Source organism: Pristiophorus japonicus, chromosome 23, assembly GCF_044704955.1.
Source record: "Pristiophorus japonicus isolate sPriJap1 chromosome 23, sPriJap1.hap1, whole genome shotgun sequence".
Lineage (NCBI taxonomy): Eukaryota > Metazoa > Chordata > Chondrichthyes > Pristiophoridae > Pristiophorus > Pristiophorus japonicus.
In genome coordinates this window covers 1,516,404-1,540,423 of record NC_091999.1, presented here as the reverse complement: position 1 = coordinate 1,540,423, position 24,020 = coordinate 1,516,404, and the positions used below count along the sequence as shown (strand labels likewise).

Below are 24,020 nucleotides of genomic sequence, written 5' to 3'. Positions count from 1 at the left end.
GGTGTTGGTCAGTAGGGGGCAGGTTGACTCTTTCAATCAGCCCACAGACACACTGAAATGCTGGAACAAACACCTCACTTCATCACTCGCCCCAGTGCCATGGTACCTACCATTATCAACAACACACTCCCCCGGCTTTTCCTCAGTAAGCTGATCCCAGGAGGGAAGTATTGGGGGGAGGAGCAGAGGGCTACAATTGGTACCTCTGCACCTCTGGGAAAAGGTTTCAGTGTGGAGACTGGATAAGGATTGCATTGTGATGCTCCCTTGGCCGAATATCATAAAGCATGGGGTGCCCCCCCTCCCAACCTTCCTCCACCAACAGGAACACATGGCCCACCCAAACCCCTTCCACTGGAAACACACTTAATCCCCCGAAACATAACGCTCCCCCTCCCCCTCCCCGGGAACACAATCCCCCTCCCCCACCCCGGGAACACACTCACACTCCCCCTCCCCGGGAACACACTCCCCCTCCCCCACCCCGGGTACACACTCCCCCTCCCCCACCCTGGGAACACATTCCCCCTACCCGAGAACACACTCCCCCTCCCCGGGAACACACTCCCCCTCCCCCTCCCCGGGAACACACTCCCCCTCCCCCACCCCGGGAACACACCACTCCACCTCCCCCACCCCGAGAACACACCACTCCCCCTCCCCCACCCCGGGAACACAATCCCCCCTCCTCCACCCCGGGAACACACTCCCCCTCCCCGGGAACACACTCCCCCTCCCCCACCCTGGGAACACACTCCCCCTCCCCCACCCCGGGAACACACTCCCCCTCCCCGGGAACACACTCCCCCTCCCCCACCCCGGGAACACACTCCCCCTCCCCCACCCCGGGAACACACTCCCCCTCCCCCTCCCCGGGAACACACTCCCCCTCCCCCTCCCGGGAACACACTCCCCCTCCCCCACCCCGGGAACACACCACTCCACCTCCCCCACCCCGAGAACACACCACTCCACCTCCCCCACCCCGGGAACACACCCCTCCTCCCCCACCCCGGGAACACACTCCCCCTCCACCACCCCGGGAACATACTCCCCCTCCCCCACCCCGGGAACACACTCCCCCTCCCCCACCCCGGGAACACACCACTCCCCCTCCCCCACCCCGGGAACACAATCCCCCTCCTCCACCCCGGGAACACACTCCCCCTCCCCGGGAACACACTCCCCCTCCCCCACCCCGGGAACACACTCCCCCTCCCCCTCCCCGGGAACACACTCCCCCTCCCCCACCCCGGGAACACACTCCCCCTCCCCCTCCCCGGGAACACACTCCCACTCCCCCTCCCCGGGAACACACTCCCCATCCCCCTCCCCGGGAACACACTCCCACTCCCCCTCCCCGGGAACACACTCCCCCTCCCCCACCCCGGGTACACACTCCCCCTCCCCCTCCCCGGGAACACACTCCCACTCCCCCTCCCCGGGAACACACTCCCCCTCCCCCTCCCCGGGAACACACTCCCCCTCCCCCACCCCGGGAACACATTCCCCCTACCCGAGAACACACTCCCCCTCCCCCTCCCCGGGAACACACTCCCCCTCCCCGGGAACACACTCCCACTCCCCCTCCCCGGGAACACACTCCCACTCCCCCTCCCCGGGAACACACTCCCCCTCCCCCACCCCGGGAACACACTCCCCCACCCCGGGAACACACTCACCCTCCCCCTCCCCGGGAACACACTCCCCCTCCCCGGGAACACACTCCCCCTCCCCCACCCCGGGAACACACTCCCCCACCCCGGGAACACACTCCCCCTTCCCCACCCTGGGAACACACTCCCCCTCCCCCTCCCCGGGAACACACTCCCACTCCCCCTCCCCGGGAACACACTCCCCCTCCCCCACCCCGGGAACACACTCCCCCTCCCCCACCCCGGGAACACACTCCCCCACCCCGGGAACACACTCCCCCTCCCCGGGAACACACTCCTCCTCCCCCACCCCGGGAACACACTCCCCCACCCCGGGAACACACTCCCCCTCCCCCACCCTGGGAACACACTCCCCCACCCTGGGAACACACTCCCCCCCCCCCCACACCGGGAACACACTCCCCCTCCCCCACCCCGGGAACACACTCCCCCTCCCCCACCCCGGGAACACACTCCTCCTCCCCCACCCCGGGAACACACTATCCCTCCCTCATCCCTGGAACACACTGCTCCCCCCACACACCCCCTCCACCCTGGGAACAGACCACTCCCCCTGCCCCATCCCGGGAACACAGTTCTCTCCATTGTTGCTCGTCGCCAGTTGTTATGTAGAAACATAGAAAATAGGTGCAGGAGTAGGCCATTCGGCCCTTCGAGCCTGCACCACCATTCAATGAGTTTATGATTGATCATTCCCTCAGTACCCCTTTCCTGCTTTCTCTCCATACCCCTTGATCCCTTTAGCCGTAAGGGCCATATCTAACTCCCGCTTGATTATATCTAACAAACTGGCCTCAACAACTCTCTGCGGCAGGGAATTCCACAGGTTCACAACTCTCTGAGTGAAGAAGTTTCTCCTTACCTCGGTCCTAAATGGCTTACCCCTTATCCTAAGACTGTGTCCCCTGGTTCTGGACTTCCCCAACATCGGGAACATTCTTCCCGCATCTAACCTGTCCCGTCCCGTCAGAATCTTGGATCTTGTCTTGGATAAAGAGTCAGACTAGTTACTGCAAGCTCAAAGTAAGTGTGACCGTAGTCCTTTAGTACAGATCTCAGAGTGCCTCTCCAGCCTGTGAGGCCTCGTTATATACAAGTGCTCCCAAGGGATTGTGGGATCCCTTGGGACTCCAGGGGTTAAGCCCTCTGGTGGTTAGACATGGTGTGTACAGGTTTACATACATAACAGTGTGTATGTCGATAGGTGAGTGTGTGTGTATAAGAATTTAAGATAAGAACATAAGAAATAGGAGCAGGAGTCGGCCATTCGGCCCCTCGAGCCTGCTCCGCCATTTAATACAATCATGGCTGATCTGATCATGGACTCAGTTACACTTCCCCGCCCGCTCCCCATAACCCCTTATCCCCTTATTCTTTATGAAACTGCCTATTTCTGTCTTAAATATATTCAATGACCCGGCCTCCACAGCTCTCTGAGGCAGAGAATTCCACAGATTTACAACCCTCTGAGAGAAGAAATTCCTCCTCATCTCAGTTTTAAATGGGCGGCTCCTTATTCTGACACTATGTCCCCTAGTTCTAGTCTCCCCCATCAGTGGAAACATCCTCTCTGCATCCACCTTGTCGAGCCCCCTCATTATCTTATACGTTTCAATAAGATCACCTCTCAATCTTCTGAACTCCAATGAGTAGAGGCCCAACCTACTCAACCTTTCCTCATAAGTCAAACCCCTAATCCCTGGAATCAACCGAGTGAACCTTCTCTGAACTGTCTCCACATCAAATATATATCCTTTCGTAAATATGGAAACCAAAACTGCACGCAGTACTCCAGGTGTGGCCTCACCAATACCCTGTATAACTGTAGCAAGACTTCTCTGCTTTTATACTCCATCCCCTTTGCAATAAAGGCCAAGATACCATCGGCCTTCCTGATCACTTGCTGTACCTGCATACTAACCTTTTGTGTTTCATGCACAAGGACCCCCAGGTCCCGCTGTACTGCAGCACTTTGCAATCTTTCTCCATTTAAATAATAATTTGCTCTTTGATTTTTTTTTCTGCCAAAGTGCATGACCTCACACTTTCCAACATTATACTCCATCTGACAAATTCTTGCCCACTCACTTAGCCTGTCTATATCCTCCTGCAACCTCTCTATGTCCTCCTCACACATTGCCCTTCCTCCATCTTTGTATCGTCAGTAAACTTGACTACGTTACACTCAGTCCCCTCCTCCAAGTCGTTAATATAGATTGTAAATAGTTGGGGTCCCAGCACTGATCCCTGCCGCACCCCACTAGTCACTGTTTGCCAACCAGAGAATGAACCATTTATCCCGACTCTCTGTTTTCTGTTAGTTAGCCAATCCTCTATCCATGTTAATACATTACCCCCAACCCCGTGAACTTTTATCTTGTGCAGTAACCTTTTGTGTGGCACCTTATCAAATGCCTTCTGGAAATCCAAATACACCACATCCACTGGTTCCCCCTTTATCCACCCTGTTCGTTACATCCTCAAAGAATTCCAGCAAATTTGTCTGTATGTGAGTGTGTGTGTGTTATGTATTGATGCTTGGGGTCACTAGACACCAGGGGGCGCCACTGTCAGAGGTCATCGTGCTGTACGCGCATGTGCGCGGGCCCTGGTATATAAGAGCGAGTACTATCTCATGTGCACACTGTGGGCGCGAATAAAGTTGAAGCAGGTTTGCACCTGAGTGAGTTTACAGTAACAAGTCTTTCGAGTCATTATATACATTACATTTGGCGACGAAGTAACTTAAGAACCTTCGCTTGCACAATGGGCACCATTGGAATTCTGGAGAGATTCGTGGAGGGCGAGGACTGGGTGGATTTTATCGACCGCCTGGATCAGTATTTCATGGCCAACAAAATGGAGGAAGCTGGTGACCCAGTTAGGCGCTGGGCGGTGTTCCTCACCGTTTGTGGTCCAAAGATTTATGGCCTCATAAAGAATCTTCTCTCACCTGCACGTCCAACGGACAAAGAGTCCGGGGATTTGTGCGTTCTGGTGCGTGAACATCTCAAGCCAAAAGAGGGGATCGTCATCTCACGCTATCGCTTCTACACACGTGTTCGTGCTGAGGGCCAGGATGTGTCGGGAGTCATCGCTGACCTAAGACGTCTGGCTGAGCCGTGTAAGTTCGGAAACGCGTTGGAAGACATGCTGCGAGATTTCTTCCTGATAGGCATCAACCACAATGTGGTGCTTCGGAAATTAGTGGCTGCAGAAACGCTGGATTTGAGCAAGGCCATCGCGATTGCCCAGGCATGCATAGAGACTGATGATAAGTTAAGGCAGATATCATCGAAGTGTTGGAGCTCCACGGCAAGTACTGTACACAAGATTGTGTCGGTGGTGAGTCGGGAGGCGGAGCGGGAGATCCAGGAGGCCTACAAAAGGCCCATCACTCGGAGGGACCGGCGTGGTGAGTCGGGAGGCGGAGCGGGAGATCCAGGAGGCCTACAAAAGGCCCATCACTCGGAGGGACCAGCGTGGTGAGTCGGGAGGCGGAGCGGGAGATCCAGGAGGCCTACAAAAGGCCCATCACTCGGAGGGACCAGCGTGGTGAGTCGGGAGGCGGAGCGGGAGATCCAGGAGGCCTACAAAAGGCCCATCACTCGGAGGGACCAGCGTGGTGAGTCGGGAGGCGGAGCGGGAGATCCAGGAGGCCTACAAAAGGCCCATCACTCGGAGGGACCAGCGTGGTGAGTCGGGAGGCGGAGCGGGAGATCCAGGAGGCCTACAAAAGGCCCATCACTCGGAGGGACCAGCGTGGTGAGTCCGGAGGCGGAGCGGGAGATCCAGGAGGCCTACAAAAGGCCCATCACTCGGAGGGACCAGCGTGGTGAGTCGGGAGGCCAGCTGGTGCAGCTGCAGCAGGGTGAGAAGGCAGAAGAAGTAGAATGAAATCGAAGGGTGACGTCACAGTGATTGGCTGGTGATTGGTGAGTAGTTTTTCTTTTCCTTCATCAGTAGGTAACCTTTATCATTGTTGTTGCCAAATAAAGTTAATCCAAGGGTTAAGTCATGGCAGGAGAGCTTGGACATGTGTCATGCTCCTCCTGTACTATGTGGGAACTCAGGGACGCGGCCAGTGTCCCTGACGACTACGTGTGCGGGAAGTGTATCCGGCTGCAGCTCCTGACAGACCACATTGCGGCACTGGAGCTGCGGGTGGATTCACTCTGGAGCACCCACGATGCTGAGAATGACGTGAGTAGCACGTGTAGCGAGTTGGTCTTACCGCAGGTAAAGGGTACACAGCCAGATAGGGAATGGGTGACCAGCAGGAAGAGCAGTGTAAGGAAGGTAGTGCAGGGGTCCCCTGCGGTCATCCCCCTGCAAAACAGATACACCGCTTTGAGTACTGTTGGGGGGGATGACTCACCAGGGGAGGGCAGCAGCAGCCAAGTTCATGGCACCGTGGGTGGCTCTGCTGCACAGGAGGGCGGGAAAAAGAGTGGGAGAGCGATAGTGATAGGGGATTCGATTGTACGGGGAATAGATAGGCGTTTCTGCGGCCGCAACCGAGACTCCAGGATGGTATGTTGCCTCCCTGGTGCAAGGGTCAAGGATGTCTCGGAGCGGGTGCAGGACCTTCTGAAAAGGGAGGGTGAACAGCCAGTTGTTGTGGTGCATATAGGTACGAATGATATAGGTTAAAAAACAGGATGAGGTCCTACGAGACGAATTTAGGGAGCTAGGAGCTAAATTAAAAAGTAGGACCTCAAAAGTAGTAATCTCAGGATTGCTACTAGTGCCACATGCTAGTCAGAGTAGGAATCGCAGGATAGCTCAGATGAATACGTGGCTTGAGGAGTGGTGCAGCAGGGAGGGATTCAAATTCCTGGGACATTGGAACCGGTTCTGGGGGAGGTGGGACCAGTACAAACCGGACGGTCTGCACCTGGGCAGGACCGGAACCAATGTCCTAGGGGGAGTGTTTGCCAGTGCTGTTGGGGAGGGGTTAAACTAATATGGCAGGGGGATGGGAACCTATGCAGGGAGACAGAGGGAAGTAGAATGGGGGCAGAAGCAAAAGATAGAAAGGAGAATGGTAAAAGTGGAGGGCAGAGAAACCCAAGGCAAAAACAAAAAGGGCCACATTACAGCAAAATTCTAAAGGGGTAAAGTGTGTTAAAAAGACAAGCCTGAAGGCTCTGTGCCTCAATGCGAGGAGTATTCAGAATAAGATGGATGAATTAACTGCGCAGATAGCAGTTAATGGATATGATGTAATTGGCATCACGGAGACATGGCTCCAGGGTGACCAAGGCTGGGAACTCAACATCCAGGGGTATTCAACATTTAGGAAGGATAACCAGAAAGGGAAAGGAGGTGGGGTGGCGTTGCTGGTTAAAGAGGAAATTAATGCAATAGTAAGGAAGGACATTAGCCTGGATGATGTGGAATCGGTATGGGTGGAGCTACGGAATACCAAAGGGCAGAAGACGCTGGTGGGAGTTGTGTACAGACCTCCAAACAGTAGTAGTGAGGTTGGGGACAGCATCAAACAAGAAATAAGGGATGCGTGCAATAAAGGTACAGCAGTTATCATGGGCGACTTTAATCTACATATTGATTGGACTAACCTAACTGGTAGCAATACGGTGGAGGAGGATTTCCTGGTGTGTATAAGAGATGGTTTTCCAGACCAATAGGTCGAGGAACCAACTAGGGAGCTGGCCATCATAGACTGGGTGATGTGTAATGAGAAAGGACTAATTAACAGTCTTGTTGTGCGAGGTCCCCTGGGGAAGAGTGACCATAATATGGTAGAATTCTTTATTAAGATGGAGAGTGACACAGTTAATTCAGAAACTAGGGTCCTGAACTTAAGGAAAGGTAACTTCGATGGTATGAGACGTGAATTAGAACTTCAACAATTATACATCCCTGTCTGGAATAAAAATAAAACGGGGAAGGTGGCTCAATCGTGGCTAACAAGGGAAATTAAGGATAGTGTTAAATCCAAGGAAGGGGCATATAAATTGGCCAGAAAAAGCAGCAAACCTGAGGACTGGGAGAAATTTAGAATTCAGCAGAGGAGGACAAAGGGTTTAATTAGGAGGGGGAAAATAGAGTACGAGAGGAAGCTTGCCGGGAACATAAAAACTGACTGCAAAAGCTTCTATAGATATGTGAAGAGAAAAAGATTAGTGAAGACCAACGTAGGTCCCTTGCAGTCAGATTCAGGTGAATTTATAATGGGGAACAAAGAAATGGTGGACCAGTTGAACAAATACTTTGGTTCTGTCTTCACGAAGGAAGACACAAATAACCTTCCAAAATACTAGGGGACCGAGGGTCTAGTGAGAAGGAGGGAACTGAAGGATATCCTTATCCTTATTAGGTGGGAAATTGTGTTGGGGAAATTGATGGGATTGAAGGCCGATAAATCCCCAGGGCCTGATAGTCTGCACCCCAGAGTACTTAAGGAAGTGGCCCTAGAAATAGTGGATACATTGGTGATCATTTTCCAACAGTCTATCGACTCTGGATCAGTTCCCTTGGACTGGAGGGTAGCTAATGTAACACCACTTTTTAAAAAAGGAGGGAGAGAGAAAATGGGGAAATACAGACCGGTTAGCCTGACATCAGTAGTGGGGAAAATGTTGGAAACAATTATTAAAGATGAAATAGCAGCGCATTTGGAAAGCAGTGACAGGATCGGTCCAAGTCAGCATGGATTTATGAAAGGGAAATTATGCTTGACAAATCTTCTGGAATTTTTTGAGGATGTAACTAGTAGAGTGGACAAGGGAGAACCAGTGGATGTGGTGTATTTGGACTTTCAAAAGGCTTTTGACAAGGTCCCACACAAGAGATTGGTGTGCAAAGTTAAAGCACATGGTATTGGGGGTAATGTACTGACGTGGATAGAGAACTGGTTGGCAAACAGGAAGCAGAGAGTCGGGATAAACGGGTCCTTTTCAGAATGGCAGGCAGTGACTAGTGGGGTGCTGCAGGGCTCAATGCTGGGACCCCAGCTATTTACAATATACATTAATGATTTAGATGAAGGAATTGAGTGTAATATCTCCAAGTTTGCAGATGACACTAAGCTGGGTGGCGGTGTGAGCTGTGAGGAGGATGCTAAGAGGCTGCAGGGTGACTTGGACAGGTTAGGTGAGTGGGCAAATGCATGGCAGATGCAGTATAATGTGGATAAATGTGAGGTTATCCACTTTGGGGGCAAAAACACGAAGGCAGAACATTATCTGAATGGTGGCAGATTAGGAAAAGGGGAGGTGCAACGAGACCTGGGTGTCATGGTTCATCAGTCATTGAAAGTTGGCATTCAGGTACAGCAGGTGGTGAAGAAGGCAAATGGTATGTTGGCCTTCATAGCTAGGGGATTTGAGTATAGGAGCAGGGAGGTCTTACTGCAGTTGTACAGGGCCTTAGTGAGGCCTCACCTGGAATATTGTGTTCAGTTTTGGTCTCCTAATCTGAGGAAGGACGTTCTTGCTATTGAGGGAGTGCAGCGAAGGTTCACCAGACTAATTCCCGGGATGGCAGGACTGACATATGAGGAGAGACTGGATCAACTGGGCCTGTATTCACTGGAGTTTAGAAGGATGAGAGGGGATCTCATAGAAATGTATAAAATTCTGACGGGACGGGACAGGTTAGATGCAGGAAAAATGTTCCCGATGTTGGGGAAGTCCAGAACCTGAGGACACAGTCTAAGGATAAGGGGTAAGCCATTTAGGACCGAGATGGGGAGAAACTTCTTCACCCAGAGAGTTGTTAACCTGTGGAATTCCCTACCGCAGAGAGTTGTTGATGTCAGTTCATTGGATATATTCAAGAGGGAGTTAGATATGGCTCTTACGGCTAAAGGGATCAAGGGGTATAGAGAGAAAGCAGGAAAGGGGTACTGAGGTGAATGATCAGCCATGATCTTATTGAATGGTGGTGCAGGCTCGAAGAGCCGAAAGGCCTACTCCTGCACCTATTTTCTATGTTTCTGTGTTGTCGCCTGGCAGAGCTGCTTATGGCAGGGCCTACTCGACTGCGTATGTGAAACCTGTAGCTGTTCAAAGTCCGCCAACGGGTACGAGTCCGATTTCACCCTGTTGGCATTGTGGCGGCTATCATCGGCCTTATCAGTGTCGGTTTAAACAGTACATTTGTAAAGACTGTTCGAAATCAGCGAATGTGTCCACAACTGAGCAAGCGTGCTGCGGCTCACCACGTGGATGATGACGACCAGTCCAGTGCTGGCCCAGATATGCAACCCAAGATACCCGAGGAGGAAGTGTACGGCCTGTATTCGTTTCTGACGAAGAGCCAACCGATAATCGTTAATGTGAAGCTGAATGATGTGCCTGTATCAATGGAGCTGGACACGGGGTGCGAGCCAGTCGATAATGAGCCAAAGGGCATTCGACAAGCTGTGGGACACTAAGGCTGTGAGGCCTAAGCTGAGTCCAGTCAATTGGAGTTGAACTTGAGATCAACTTGTGTGCGAAAAGCCCCGGACCGTCTTAATTTGTAAAGAGACTGATACTAAGATCTTGAAGGGGGATGTTGTTATGTATTGATGCTTGGGGTCACTAGACACCAGGGGGCGCCATTGTCAGAGGTCATCGGGCTGTACGCGTGTGTGCGCGGGCCCTGGTATATAAGTGCGAGTACCATGTCTCGTGCGCACTTTGGGCGCGAATAAAGTTGAACCAGGTTTGCAGCTGAGTGAGTTACAGTCCTTCGAGTCATTATCTACATTACAGTGTGTATGTGTGTGTGTGTGTGTGTGTGTGTCAGTGTGCGTATGTGTGTGTGTGTGTGAGTTTGTATGTGTGGGGTTTGGTGATTGAAAGGACTAGCCGTGATGCCTCACACAGTTGAATATCATTCAGCAGGAGTCAGTGGGGGGGGGGGGGGTGGGGGAGAGTACAGGGTGTTACTGCTGTGAACAGGGTCCGGACAAACTATACTGACCTTCCCCAGGTAAACAGAGCTGGACTCGGAACCACGAGGTAACTTGAGCTCTTTGAAAGGCCCCTTTGTCTGCGACGATTATATAAGCGCCCTTTGTCTAACAGAATAAACGGCTTGCAAATTGATAAAATCGCTGCTCGGTGAAGCCTGGTCTGTTCTGTGGTTGGCAGACCAAGGGGGTGTGGTGTTGGGGGAGGGGCGTCTTGGGCACTCGAGAGGGACGATTATCCTCTCATTCACACCCGGCCGCACATCGGCATCTTGGCATCGGCCCCGTGATCTCTGGGAGAGCAGGGTTACGGGAAACGTACCTGCCCTGGGAGTGTTTGATGGGACAGTGTAGAGGGAGCTTTACTCTGTATCTAACCCCGTGCTGTACCTGACCTGGGAGTGTTTGATGGGACAGTGTAGAGGGAGCTTTACTCTGTATCTAACCCCCTGTACCTGCCCTGGGAGTGTGTGATGGGACAGTGTAGAGGGAGCTTTACTCTGTATCTAACCCCCTGTACCTGCCCTGGGAGTGTTTGATGGGACAGTGTAGAGGGAGCTTTACTCTGTATCTAACCCCATGCTGTACCTGCCCTGGGAGTGTGTGATGGGACAGTGTAGAGGGAGCTTTACTCTGTATCTAACCCCCTGTACCTGCCCTGGGAGTGTGTGATGGGACAGTGTAGAGGGAGCTTTACTCTGTATCTAACCCCGTGCTGTACCTGCCCTGGGAGTGTTTGATGGGACAGTGTAGAGGGAGCTTTACTCTGTATCTAACCCCCTGTACCTGCCCTGGGAGTGTTTGATGGGACAGTGTAGAGGGAGCTTTACTCTGTATCTAACCCCCTGTACCTGCCCTGGGAGTGTGTGATGGGACAATGTACAAAGACCAAATTAATAATAAAATTCACAAAGTTTAATTGACAATCTGCAATACAAGTCTTACACTGATAAACAAGCAGACACTGCTTTATGACAGTTGTATAACACTTAAATACGTGTAGAATTCACCTAGTCAGCTAATGCTTGCTGAAGTTTAGCACCTTTAAGTGGTTATAAGTTGGAGCGGGCTGTCCCATGTGAAATATTCCGTCGTGGTTTCCCTCTCCTGTTGGATGCGGGCCTTCGGGTCCACTTGGGAAACCCACCAGGCTCTCCTGGAAGGGGTGGCTCTTGTGGTGTGGAGAGGGGGCCTTGGGAGGGGGGGGGGGTTGGAGCCGTGGGAGAACGAGAAGGGCCCAGCGAACACATCCACCATCTCCTGGAGGGTGAGGTTCTGGGGCGGGTGGGACGGAGAGACTCGCTGCAAATGGCTGCCAGCGTTGGACTGAGACACACTGCAAATGGCTGCCAGCGTGGGACTGAAAGACACACTGCAAATGGCTGCCAACGTGGGACTGAAAGACACACTGCAAATGGCTGCCAGCGTAGGACTGAAAGACACACTGCAAATGGCTGCCAGCGTGGGACTGAGACACACTGCAAATGGCTGCTAGCGTTGGACTGAGACACACTGCAAATGGCTGCCAGCGTGGGACTGAGACACACTGCAAATGGCTGCCAGCGTGGGACTGAGACACACTGCAAATGGCTGCCAGTGTTGGACTGAGACACACTGCAAATGGCTGCCAACCTACAAATGGCAGCCAATTTGAGTTTTGGAGTCACATTGGGAAAGGTGAGGGGGTGTACATTGTATGGCGGTACAACATAGGCCTATGGCCATCAGGACACTCCAAGCAGGCCCCATTTGCTTTCTCACATTTCTTCAAGAGCAGCAGTGAGGTGATCGAGAGAAAACTGGTCAACTATGTTTAACAGAGAATATGCTGTAAATGCACTCGAATTAAAACCTCGGCTGAAGGAGTTGATGGAATTCATTAACCAACATGTCAATATTTCTCAGCAGGAAGGTCATTTTTGTCTTTGAATTTCAATTTTACAAATCATTTGTTTAAAGATAAAAAATGGAGTGACACGTCCATTGCATTCTGGGTGGGCTTAAGACCATGTGACATACCCATTGCATTCTGGATGGGCTTGAGACCATGTGACATGCTTATTGCATTCTGGGTGGGTTTGAGACCATGTGACATACCCATTGCATTCTGGGTGGGCTTGAGACCATGTGACATACCCATTGCATTCTGGGTGGGCTTGACACCTTGTGACATGCCCATTGCATTCTGGGTTGGTCCAACTCCTTGTGACATGCCCATTGCATTCTGGGTTGGTCCAACTCCTTGTGACATGCCCATTGCATTCTGGGTGGGCTTGACACCTTGTGACATGCCCATTGCATTCTGGGTGGGCTTGACACCTTGTGACATGCCCATTGCATTCTGGGTGGGCCCTGACGCCTTGTGACATGCCCATTGCATTCTGGGTAGGCTTGAGACCATGTGACATACCCATTGCATTCTGGGTTGGCCCAACTCCTTGTGACATGCCCATTGCATTCTGGGTGGGCTTGACACCTTGTGACATGCCCATTGCATTCTGGGTTGGCTTGACACCTTGTGACATGCCCATTGCATTCTGGGTGGGCTTGACACCTTGTGACATGCCAAGCTGCATTCTGGGGTGGCTTGGCGCTTGAGGCCTCCTGTACGCTGGAGAAAGCCGGGCTGCTTCCGGGGTTGGGAGACCCGGTTCCAAAATGGTCGCCGGAACAATGCCCCCCCCGCAGCAAGAGCAGAACAAGCCGTTAAAAAAAAATCTTGCCTCAAATCAAAGACTAAAAGCAGAGTGCGCCACAAGTACACACCCTCGGGATGAGATGACTGAGGAGTTTTAGTGGTGTGTTTTACCCATGTGAGGCGGAGATCCTTCCTTCTGTTGGGAGATGGCAACGCAGCGAGTGGATCGGTCAAAGCCATCGTCGCGGCAATAGCTGAAGATATTCCCGCCTCTTCCTCACGGTCCACCCTCCCCACCGCCAGAAAAAAGGGGCGTCCCTTCTCTCTCGGTCCATTGTCAATCAAGCCCCTTGCAAACGGATAATTCAAGATGGCGCCTGGTCTTCCCTCTCTGGGCCAATCCAGTACATTTTATATATATATATATATACTTCCCCACCTCCCCTCCCTCCCCACGCCCCGTAAAATAGAAACAAAAGACAATCGCAGTTTCACAACGTCAGGTCCCAGCGGAGAGTCGGGCCCGACCTTTGACCCGAGGCCTCCGCCGCCCCCCTCCCCCTCCCCTTCCGCACAGCTGGGCCCGAGTGTCGCCTGCCTCCTGGCCCTCATGCGTCGGTGCCTTTGAGCTTGGAGCTCCCCTGGACCTCCTCCTCCTCCTCCTCCTCCTCCTTCAGGTTGACGCAAATGGACGACGCCAGGTCCTGCATCTCCTGTTCCACCTTCTTGGGGGCTTCCTCGGGGTAAACCACCACGCACAGCTTCTGGCCAAAGTAAGTCATGCTGTCTGGAAGAGGCGAGAGAGAGAGAGAGGGGAGCTTGAGACGGGGGCGGGCCATTTCGTTACCTCCAGACTCGACTATTTCAACGCTCCCCTAGCCCAGCCTCACGCTTTCCACCCTCCTTAAACTTCAGATCATCCAAAACTCGGCTGCCCCGTGTCCTAACTCACACCGAGTTCCCCTCACCCATCACCCCCTGTGCTCACTGCCCCGTGTCCTAACTCGCACCGAGTCCCGCTCACCCATCACCCCCTGTGCTCACTGCCCCGTGTCCTAACTCACACCCAGTCCCACTCACCCATCACCCCCTGTGCTCACTGCCCCGTGTCCTAACTCGCACCAAGTCCCACTCACCCATCACCCCCTGTGCTCACTGCCCCATGTCCTAACTCACACCCAGTCCCGCTCACCCATCACCCCCTGTGCTTGCTGCCCCGTGTCCTAACTCGCACCAAGTCCCACTCACCCATCACCCCCTGTGCTCACTGCCCCATGTCCTAACTCACACCCAGTCCCGCTCACCCATCACCCCCTGTGCTTGCTGCCCCGTGTCCTAACTCGCACCAAGTCCCGCTCACCCATCACCCCCTGTGCTCACTGCCCCGTGTCCTAACTCGCACCCAGTCCCGCTCACCCATCACCCCCTGTGCTCACTGCCCCGTGTCCTAACTCACACCCAGTCCCGCTCACCCATCACCCCCTGTGCTCACTGCCCCCGTGTCCTAACTCGCACCGAGTCCCACTCACCCATCACCCCCTGTGCTCACTGCCCCGTGTCCTAACCCGCACCCAGTCTCACTCACCCATCACCCCCTGTGCTCACTGCCCCGTGTCCTAACCCGCACCAAGTCCCACTCACCCATCACCCACTGTGCTCACTGACCCCGTGTCCTAACTCGCACCAAGTCCCACTCACCCATCACCCACTGTGCTCACTGACCTACACTGGCTCCCAGTCCGGCAACACCTCCATTTTAACATTCTCGTATTCAAATCCCTCCATGGCCCTCGCCCCTCCCTATCTCTGTAACCCCCTGCCCCCCCACCCCGAGGTATCTGCGCTCCTCTAATTCTGGCCTTATGCGTGTCCCTCACTTCACCATAGATTCCTTTCAAACCCAACTTTGGTGGCTGTGCCTTCACCTTTGTAGGCCCCACGCTCTGAAATTTCCTCCCCTAACACCTCTCTCCTTCTTAAACCCAACATCTTTGACCAAGCTTTTGGTCAGTGTCCTAATATCTCCTTTACGTGGCTCGGTGTCAAATCATCGCTCCCGTGAAGCACCTTGGGACATTTTACTAAAGAAAGGCTTGCATTTATATAGCGCCTTTCACGACCACCGGGCGTCTCAAAGCGCTTTACAGCCAATGAAGTACTTTTGGAGTGCAGTCACTGTTGTATTGTGGGAAACACCAATTTGCGCACAGCAAGCTCCCACACACAGCGATGTGATAATGACCCAGATAATCTGTTTTTTTGTTATGTTGGATAAATATTGGCCCCAGGACCCCGGGGATAACTTCCCCCCTGCTCTTCTTCCAAATAGTGGCCGTGGGATCTTTTACGCCCCCCTGAGAGAGCAGACGGGGCCTCGGTTTAACGTCGGTGTAACATTGTTCCTCTCCTTTCAAGCCACGACTCGGTCATTCTCACTCGGGCCTCGGAGGTCCGGGAGGTTGCGGACTCGAGCCCCCAGTCTCGAGTCGCGAGCCCCATAAATCCCGGGCTGACAGTCCCAGTGCCGGTATCGAGGGAGTGCTGCAGTGTCGGGAGGGGCCGTCTCTCGGCTGAGACGCTAAACCGAGGGCCCCTGTTTGCCCTCTGGGGGCTGACATAAAAGATCCCACGGCCGCTACTGGATGAAGAGCGGTGGGGGGGGGGGGGGTAAAGGGGGGGGGGTGGGGGGAGAGGGGGATAGTTCTCTCTCCGCTGTCCCAATTTTTTACATCCCTCAACCAACGTCGCTGAACAGATAAAATGGTCATTTTCACATTGATGCTTGTGGGATCTTGCTGTGCTCACAACGGCCGCTGCGTTTCACAACAGCGACCACACTTAAACACAAAAATACCTCGCTGGCCGCAAAGCACTCTGGGGGGGGCGCCCTGAAGCGGTGAACTACGCCGGGGCAAACGCCTATTTCTTTGGCCCAATTGGTCAAGGGCGCCATTTTGTTTTTGTCAAGTGCGGGAGGCCGGGGACAGAGGACGGTAGGGGGGGGGAGGGAGGGAGGGGGAAACCAGCGCACGGCGATCGGGCGCGCGCGCACGGCAAAGCTGCCCGCCGACATCCTTACCGACAAAGTTGTCGAAGCACTGAGGCTTGTTGCTCCAGTAGACCCCCAGGAAGTAGACAGGGACGCCGGTCAGCATGATGGCCAGGCCAATCCCACACACCACCGGCTCCGACCACAGGCTGAAGATCAGCAGGAAGGCCCAGAACAGGAGGTACACCACGGGGAAGATTAGGTTCACCTGCATGCGGGAGAGAAGGGAGAAAAAGGACCAGAGTCAGCTAAAACCGCCAGGGAGGGGGGGGGGGGGCTCAAAGGTCAACCCAATTGGCGAAGGAAATCAAACATTATCTGCGATTGGCGTTCCAAGATTTTAGTGTCGTTGATTAGGAGCCCCGTTGTAAAACGAAGTGTCGGTGCAATGAGCAGAAACCTGTTGGCGTCAACAACTTTAACACAAACTCAAGCGTTTTCCAGTTTCGACACGGAGTCAGGAGGTCGTGGGTTCAAGTCCCACTCCAGGGACTGGAGCACAAAAAATAAAAAAATCCAGGCCGACACTCCCAGGGCAGGGCTGAGGGAGCGCCGCACTGTCGGAGGTGCCCTCATTCGGTTAAACCCAGGCCCCGTCTGCTCTCTCGGGGTGGATGTCAAAGGTCCCACGGCCACTATTTGGAAGAAGAGCAGGGGGGAGTTATCCCCGGGGGTCCTGGGGCCAATATTTATCCCTCAACCAACATAACAAAAAAACACAGATTATCCGGGTCATTGTCACATCGCTGTGTGTGGGAGCTTGCTGTGCGCAAATTGGCGTTTCCCACATTACAACAGCGACTGCACTCCAAAAAGTACTTCATTGGCTGTAAAGTGCTTTGGTCGTGAAAGGCGCTATCTAAATGCAGGTCTGTCTGTGACCTGCTCCACTTTCTGAAGGAGGACTGGGTCGCACGGTGACCTTTCACCTTCTGGGAGCTGGGGTCAAATCCAGCCCCCGCTGTTCTGCCACCCCCCCCCACTCTCTGATGGGGGACTGGGTGGGGTCGCAGTGGGTCAGACGGTGACCTTTCACCTTGCTGGGGTGAGGGGCACAGTCCGGGCCGGACGCATTACAACCATCGCAACAGGAGGAGGCCGTTCAGCCCCTCAACTCCGCTCCCCCATTCAATTAGATCGCGGCTGATCGGTATCTTAACTCCATCCAGCAGTTTTGAGACCACATCCCCCTAACACACTTGCCAAAGAAAAATCTATCGGTCGCAGTTGTGAAATTTTCAACTGCCCCTCCCCGGCCTGAACAGCTTTTTTGGGGGATTCAGAGTTCCAGATTTCCACGGCCCTTTGTGTGAAGGAGTGTTTCCTGACATACCCCACTGAACGGCCAGGCTCGAACTTTAAGGCTATGCCCCCTGGACTCCCACACCAGAGGGAATACCCTCTCTCCAACAATCAACTCCTTTAACCAGCTTAAACACCTCGCTTAGATCACCCTTTAACCTTCCATACCCAGGCCACAGTCGGTGTTGCCTGTCTCCATAATTTAACCCTTTTAGTCTGGTGTGGCTTCAGACATTTGTCTGAGGCTGAACCAGACTGTTCGCAACCTAGCCGTCATATTTGACCCTGAAATGGGCTTCCGGCCACATATCCACAGCATAACCAAACCCGCCTGTTTCCACCTCCGTAACATCGCCCGTCTCCGTCCCCTGCCTCAGCTCATCCGCTGCTGAAACCCTCATCCATGCCTTTGTTACCTCCAGACGTGACCATTCCAACGCACTCCTGGCTGGCCTCCCACATTCTACCCGACCTAAACTTGAGGTGATCCAAAACTCAGCTGCCCCCGTGTCCTAACTCGCACCGAGTCCCGCTCACCCATCACCCTCTGTGCTCGCTGCCCCGTGTCCTAACTCACACCCAGTCCCACTCACCCATCGCCCCCTGTGCTCACTGCCCCGTGTCCTAACTCGCACCGAGTCCCCCTCACCCATCACCCCCTGTGCTCACTGCCCCGTGTCCTAACTCGCACCGAGCCCCACTCACCCATCACCCCCTGTGCTCACTGACCTACATTGGTTCCCGGTTAAGCAATGCCTCAATTTCAAAATTCTCATCCTTGTTTACAAATCCCTCCATGGCCCTCGCCCCTCCCTATCTCTGTAATCTCCTCCAGCCCCACAACCCCCCGAGATGTCTGCACTCCTCTAATTCTGCCCTCCTGAGCATCCCTGATTATAATCGTTCCACCATCGGTGGCTGTGCCTTCTGTTGCCTGGACCCCAAGCTCTGGAACTCCCTCCCCAAACCTCTCTACCTCTCGACCTCTCTCTCCTCCTTCAAGACGCTCCTTAAAACCGACCTCTTTGGTCACCTGCTCTAATTTCTCCTTATGTGGCTCGGTGTCAAGTGTTTTGCCACCGAAGGGGAGGTGCAACGAGATCTGGGTGTCATGGTACATCAGTCATTGAAGGTTGGCATGCAGGTACAGCAGGCGGTGAAGAGGGCAAATAGTATGTTGGCCTTCATAGCGAGAGGATTTGAGTATAGGAGCAGGGAGGTCTTACTGCAGTTGTACAGGGCCTTGGAGAGGCCTCACCTGGAATATTGTGTTCAGTTTTGGTCTCCTAATCTGAGGAAGGACGTTCTTGCTATTGAGGGAGTGCAGCGAAGGTTCACCAGACTGATTCCTGGGATGGCGGGACTGACATATGAGGAGAGACTGGATCGACTGGGCCTGTATTCACTGGAGTTTAGAAGGATGAGAGGGGATCTCATAGAAACATATAAAATTCTGACGGGACTGGACTGAATGTTCCAGATGTTGGGGAAGTCCAGAACCAGGGGTCATAGTCTTAGGATAAGGGGTAAGCCATTTAGGACCGAGATGAGGAGAAACTTCTTCACTCAGAGAGTTGTTAACCTGTGGAATTCCCTGCCGCAGAGAGTTGTTGAGGCCAGTTTGTTAGATATATTCAAGAGGGAGTTAGATATGGTCCTTATGGCTAAAGGGATCGAGGGGTATGGAGAGAAAGCAGGAAAGGGGTACTGAGGGAATGATCAGCCATGATCTTATTGAATGAGACGTTAAACCAAGGCCCCGTCTGCTCTCTCAGGTGGATGTAAAAGATCCCACAGTGCTATTTGGAACAAGAGCAGGGGGAGTTATCCCCGGGGTCCTGGGGCCAATATTTATCCCTCAATCAACATAACAAAAAAACAGATTATCTGGGTCATTATCACATTGCTGTGTGTGGGAGCTTGCTGTGCGCAAATTGGCATTTCCCACATTACAACAGTGACTACACTCCCAAAAGTACTTCATTGGCTGTGAAGCGCATCCAGTGGGTGTGAGAGGCGCTATATCAATGCAAGTCTTTCTGATTCACTAGTTTTGAGTGATGTGTACACGAAGCCCCCAAGCCCCATCAGCACTCCGTGACAGAACCTATGCTTTCCCTTCAGTCGTCCCTCTGTTGCCGGGGGGGGAAGAGGGTGGAAGGGTCCAGGGTCCACCTCCATTAGCCTTATTATCAATTAATTTATGGCTGGCTGTTGCAATCACTTCCAGCTCCATTAACTGAGCTGAATTCAGTGAATCTTCCAACGTCAGCACCTTTCAGATCCGCTCTCTTATCAGCGTTTACAGAGGGCCCCGGCACCTCTCTACTCAGCAATCTGCAGGCTACTGCACTTCCTTTCGCTATTAACCCCTTCCGCTCCGCCTCGCAGGTTGCTCCCGGCATTCTCAGCCCCTCTCAATCAGAAGGGGGCGGGATCGAGGGGACTTCAGGGACCCCAGCCCCAGAATCCGTAAGAAAACAGGAGCAGGAGTCGGCCATTCGGCCCCTCGAGCCTGCTCCGCCATTCAATAAGATCATGGGCTAATGTGATCGGGGCCCCAGGAGAGGCGGGAGTTCGGGGCTTGGGGCCCGGGGCCCGGGGCCCAGCCCACACTGTGCGATATGTGTGTGCGCACTGGGTCCGTGCAACAGAGCTAGTCTCCGGTCATCCTGGTTAACCCGTGCCACCCCACGTTAAACAAATCCACCCACAGGCATCTTCCACCCTTCAACATGTAGTTCGGGATCCGGAATATCAGGTCCCTCATCGAAACACCCGTGAACTTTTTGACATGGAAGCAAGTCATCCTCGACTCGAGGGTCTGCCCGTGATGACGATCAGGGCTGATCCGATCATGGACTCAGCTCCACTTCCCCGCCCGCTCCCCATAACCCTTCACTCCCTTATCGCTCAAAAATCTGTCTATCTCCACCTTAAATATATTCAATGACCCAGCCCTCCACAGCTCTCTGGGGCAGAGAATTCCACAGATTTACAACCCTCTGAGAGAAGAAATTCCTCCTCATCTCAGCTTTAAATGGGCGGCCCCTTATTCTGAGACTGTGACCCCTGGTTCCAGACACTCCAGCCCGGGGGGAAACATCCTCCCTGCATCTACCCTGTCAAGCCCCGTCAGAACTTAGGGCCATCCTGAGGTGATGTATGCGTATCTCAGCCAATTTGCAGTTCTGACCAAGGGTCACAGACCCAAAACGTTAACTCTGTTTTTCTCTCCACAGATGCTGCCTGGCCCATTGAGTATTTCCAGCATTTTATTTCAGATTCCAGCATCCGCAGTCTTTTGCTTTTACTATTGAGAATTAGTGGGTTTATTAGCAAAAGGTTTAACAATCACACTGCACATTACCAGTTCATCCACCAGGCTCACAACCACCTGCCCCGTCGTGGATCCCCCGAACCCAACTGGCTGGGGTTTTATTGAGCCTTGTGAACATCACGTGACTGGCTAAGCCACTCCCACCTCAACAGCTCCACAAACCTGTGAGCATGCTCACATGGTGCATACATTACAATTATCAAACATAATTTGACACCGAGCCGCATAAGGGGATATCAGGACAGGTGAACTTGGCCAAAGAGGTCGGTTTTACGGAGCGTCTTGAAGGAGGAGAGAGAGGTCGAGAGGAGGAGAGGTTTAGGGAGGGAGTTCCAGAGCTTGGGGCCCAGGCAACAGAAGGCACGGCCACCGATGGTGGAGCGATTATAATCAGGGATGGTCAGGAGGGCAGAATTAGAGGAGCGCAGACATCCCGGGGGGTTGTGGGGCTGGAGGAGATTACAGAGATAGGGAGGGTAGAGGGCCATGGAGGGATTTGAGGATGAGAATTTTAAAATGGAGGTACTCCCAGGTCAGCGAGCACAGGGGTGATGGGTGAGCGGGACTTGCAGGATAGGGATATAGAGAGAGAGACACGGAGAGAGGGGAGAGGGAGAAAGGAGGGGTAGGAGGGAGGTGAAGCGAGAGAGAGAATGGTCACCATACACAGGGCCATCTGGAGAGGTGTGTACCCATCCTGGCGAGATGTTCTCCGAAACATGAAGCACTCAGAGCCCCGTTACTTCTGGGTGAGTGAGCTCAGCACTGTCGTGTCAGAGAAATACATTCAGTGATCGGAATATTCAGTGAGCAGGAATTAACGCTGAATTATTAGCTAGTGAGCATCCAGGGGCCAGCCAGTTACTGGAGTGGAAGTGAACACAAATCAAACCGTGCCCGTGAGCGAGAGAGACAGAGCGAGAGAGACAGAGACATAGAGATAGGGACAGAGCGAGAGAGGGCGAGAGCGAGAGCGAGAGACAGAGCGAGAGAGAGACAGAGACATAGAGATAGGGACAGAGCGAGAGAGACAGAGACATAGAGATAGGGACAGAGCGAGAGAGACAGAGACATAGAGATAGGGACAGAGCGAGAGAGGGCGAGAGCGAGAGCGAGAGACAGAGCGAGAGAGAGACAGAGACATAGAGATAGGGACAGAGCGAGAGAGGGCGAGAGCGAGAGCGAGAGACAGAGCGAGAGAGAGACAGAGACATAGAGATAGGGACAGAGCGAGAGAGACAGAGACATAGAGATAGGGACAGAGCGAGAGCGAGAGAGAGAGCGAGAGAGACATAGAGATAGGGACAGAGCGAGAGAGGGCGAGAGCGAGAGCGAGAGAGCGAGCGAGAGAGACATAGAGATAGGGACAGAGCGAGAGAGGGCGAGAGCGAGAGAGAGACAGAGACATAGAGATAGGGACAGAGCGAGAGAGGGCGAGAGCAAGAGCGAGAGACAGAGCGAGAGAGAGACAGAGACATAGAGAAAGGGACAGAGCAAGAGAGGGCGAGAGCGAGAGAGAGAGACAGAGCGAGAGAGGGCGAGGGCGATAGCGAGAGACATTCAGAGACAAAGATAGGGACAGAGCGAGAGAGGGCGAGGGCGTGAGAGAGACAGAGACATAGAGATAGGGACAGAGCGAGAGAGAGACAGAGCGAGAGAGAGACAGAGACAAAGATAGGGACAGAGCGAGAGAGGGCGAGGGCGTGAGCGAGCGAGAGACAGAGCGAGCGAGAGACAGAGCGAGCAAGAGACAGAGCGCGAGAGACAGAGCGAGCAAGAGACAGAGCGCGAGAGACAGAGCGAGCGAGAGACAGAGCGAGCGAGAGACAGAGCGAGCGAGAGACAGAGCGAGCGAGAGACAGAGCGAGCGAGAGACAGAGCGCGAGAGACAGAGCGAGCAAGAGACAGAGCGCGAGAGACAGAGCGAGCGAGAGACAGAGCGAGCGAGAGACAGAGCGAGCGAGAGACAGAGCGAGCGAGAGACAGAGCGAGCAAGAGACAGAGCGCGAGAGACAGAGCGAGCGAGAGACAGAGCGAGCGAGAGACAGAGCGAGCAAGAGACAGAGCGCGAGAGACAGAGCGAAACAGAGCGAGAGACAGAGCGCGAGAGACAGAGCGAGCGAGAGACAGAGCGCGCGAGAGACAGAGCGAAACAGAGCGAGCGAGAGACAGAGCGAAACAGAGCGAGCGAGAGACAGAGCGCGAGAGACAGAGCGAGCGAGAGACAGAGCGCGAGAGACAGAGCGCGAGAGACAGAGCGAGCGAGAGACAGAGCAAACGAGAGACAGAGCGAAACAGAGCGAGCGAGAGACAGAGCGCACGAGAGACAGAGCGCGCGAGAGACTGAGCGAAACAGAGCGAAACAGAGCGAGCGAGAGACAGAGCGAGCAAGAGACAGAGCGAGAGACAGAGCGAAACAGAGCGAGCGAGAGACAGAGCGAGCGAGAGACAGAGCGCGCGAGAGACTGAGCGAAACAGAGCGAGCGAGAGACAGAGCGAGCGAGAGACTGAGCGAAACAGAGCGAGCGAGAGACAGAGCGAAACAGAGCGAGCGAGAGACAGAGCGAAACAGAGCGAGCGAGAGACAGAGCGCGCGAGAGACAGAGCGCGCGAGAGACAGAGCGAAACAGAGCGAGCGAGAGACAGAGCGAGCGAGAGACAGAGCGCGCGAGAGACTGAGCGAAACAGAGCGAGCGAGAGACAGAGCGAAACAGAGCGAGCGAGAGACAGAGCGCGCGAGAGACAGAGCGAAACAGAGCGAGCGAGAGACAGAGCGCGCGAGAGACAGAGCGAAACAGAGCGAGCGAGAGACAGAGCGCGCAAGAGACAGAGCGCGCGAGAGACTGAGCGAAACAGAGCGAGCGAGAGACAGAGCGAAACAGAGCGAGCGAGAGACAGAGCGAAACAGAGCGAGCGAGAGACAGAGCGCGCGAGAGACAGAGCGAAACAGAGCGAGTGAGAGACAGAGCGAAACAGAGCGAGCGAGAGACAGAGCGCGCGAGAGACAGAGCGCGCGAGAGACAGAGCGAAACAGAGCGAGCGAGAGACAGAGCGAGCAAGAGAGAGCGCGCGAGAAACAGAGCGAAACA

General features: G+C 53.9%; 2 protein-coding genes across 2 annotated transcripts in view; one reads left to right on the top strand and one right to left on the bottom strand.

Annotated features, from left to right (window-relative positions):
- The window catches only part of LOC139235679 (dehydrogenase/reductase SDR family member 1-like), a 47,559-nt gene extending 36,837 nt beyond the window's left edge, over positions 1-10,722 (top strand). The window contains exons 6-7 of the mRNA XM_070866718.1: positions 4,806-5,091; positions 10,718-10,722. Coding sequence (XP_070722819.1) covers positions 4,806-5,091; positions 10,718-10,722 — 291 coding nt within the window. The remainder of the gene's footprint in view (positions 1-4,805; positions 5,092-10,717) is intronic.
- A 773-nt stretch (positions 10,723-11,495) lies between these two features.
- Positions 11,496-24,020, bottom strand: part of LOC139235595 (large neutral amino acids transporter small subunit 2-like) — a 119,973-nt gene continuing 107,448 nt past the window's right edge. Inside the window, exons 10-11 of the mRNA XM_070866629.1 lie at positions 16,320-16,497; positions 11,496-14,027 (exon numbers count right to left, since the gene is read on the bottom strand). Of these exons, the coding sequence (XP_070722730.1) occupies positions 13,849-14,027; positions 16,320-16,497 (357 nt within the window). The 3' untranslated portion in view covers positions 11,496-13,848. The remainder of the gene's footprint in view (positions 14,028-16,319; positions 16,498-24,020) is intronic.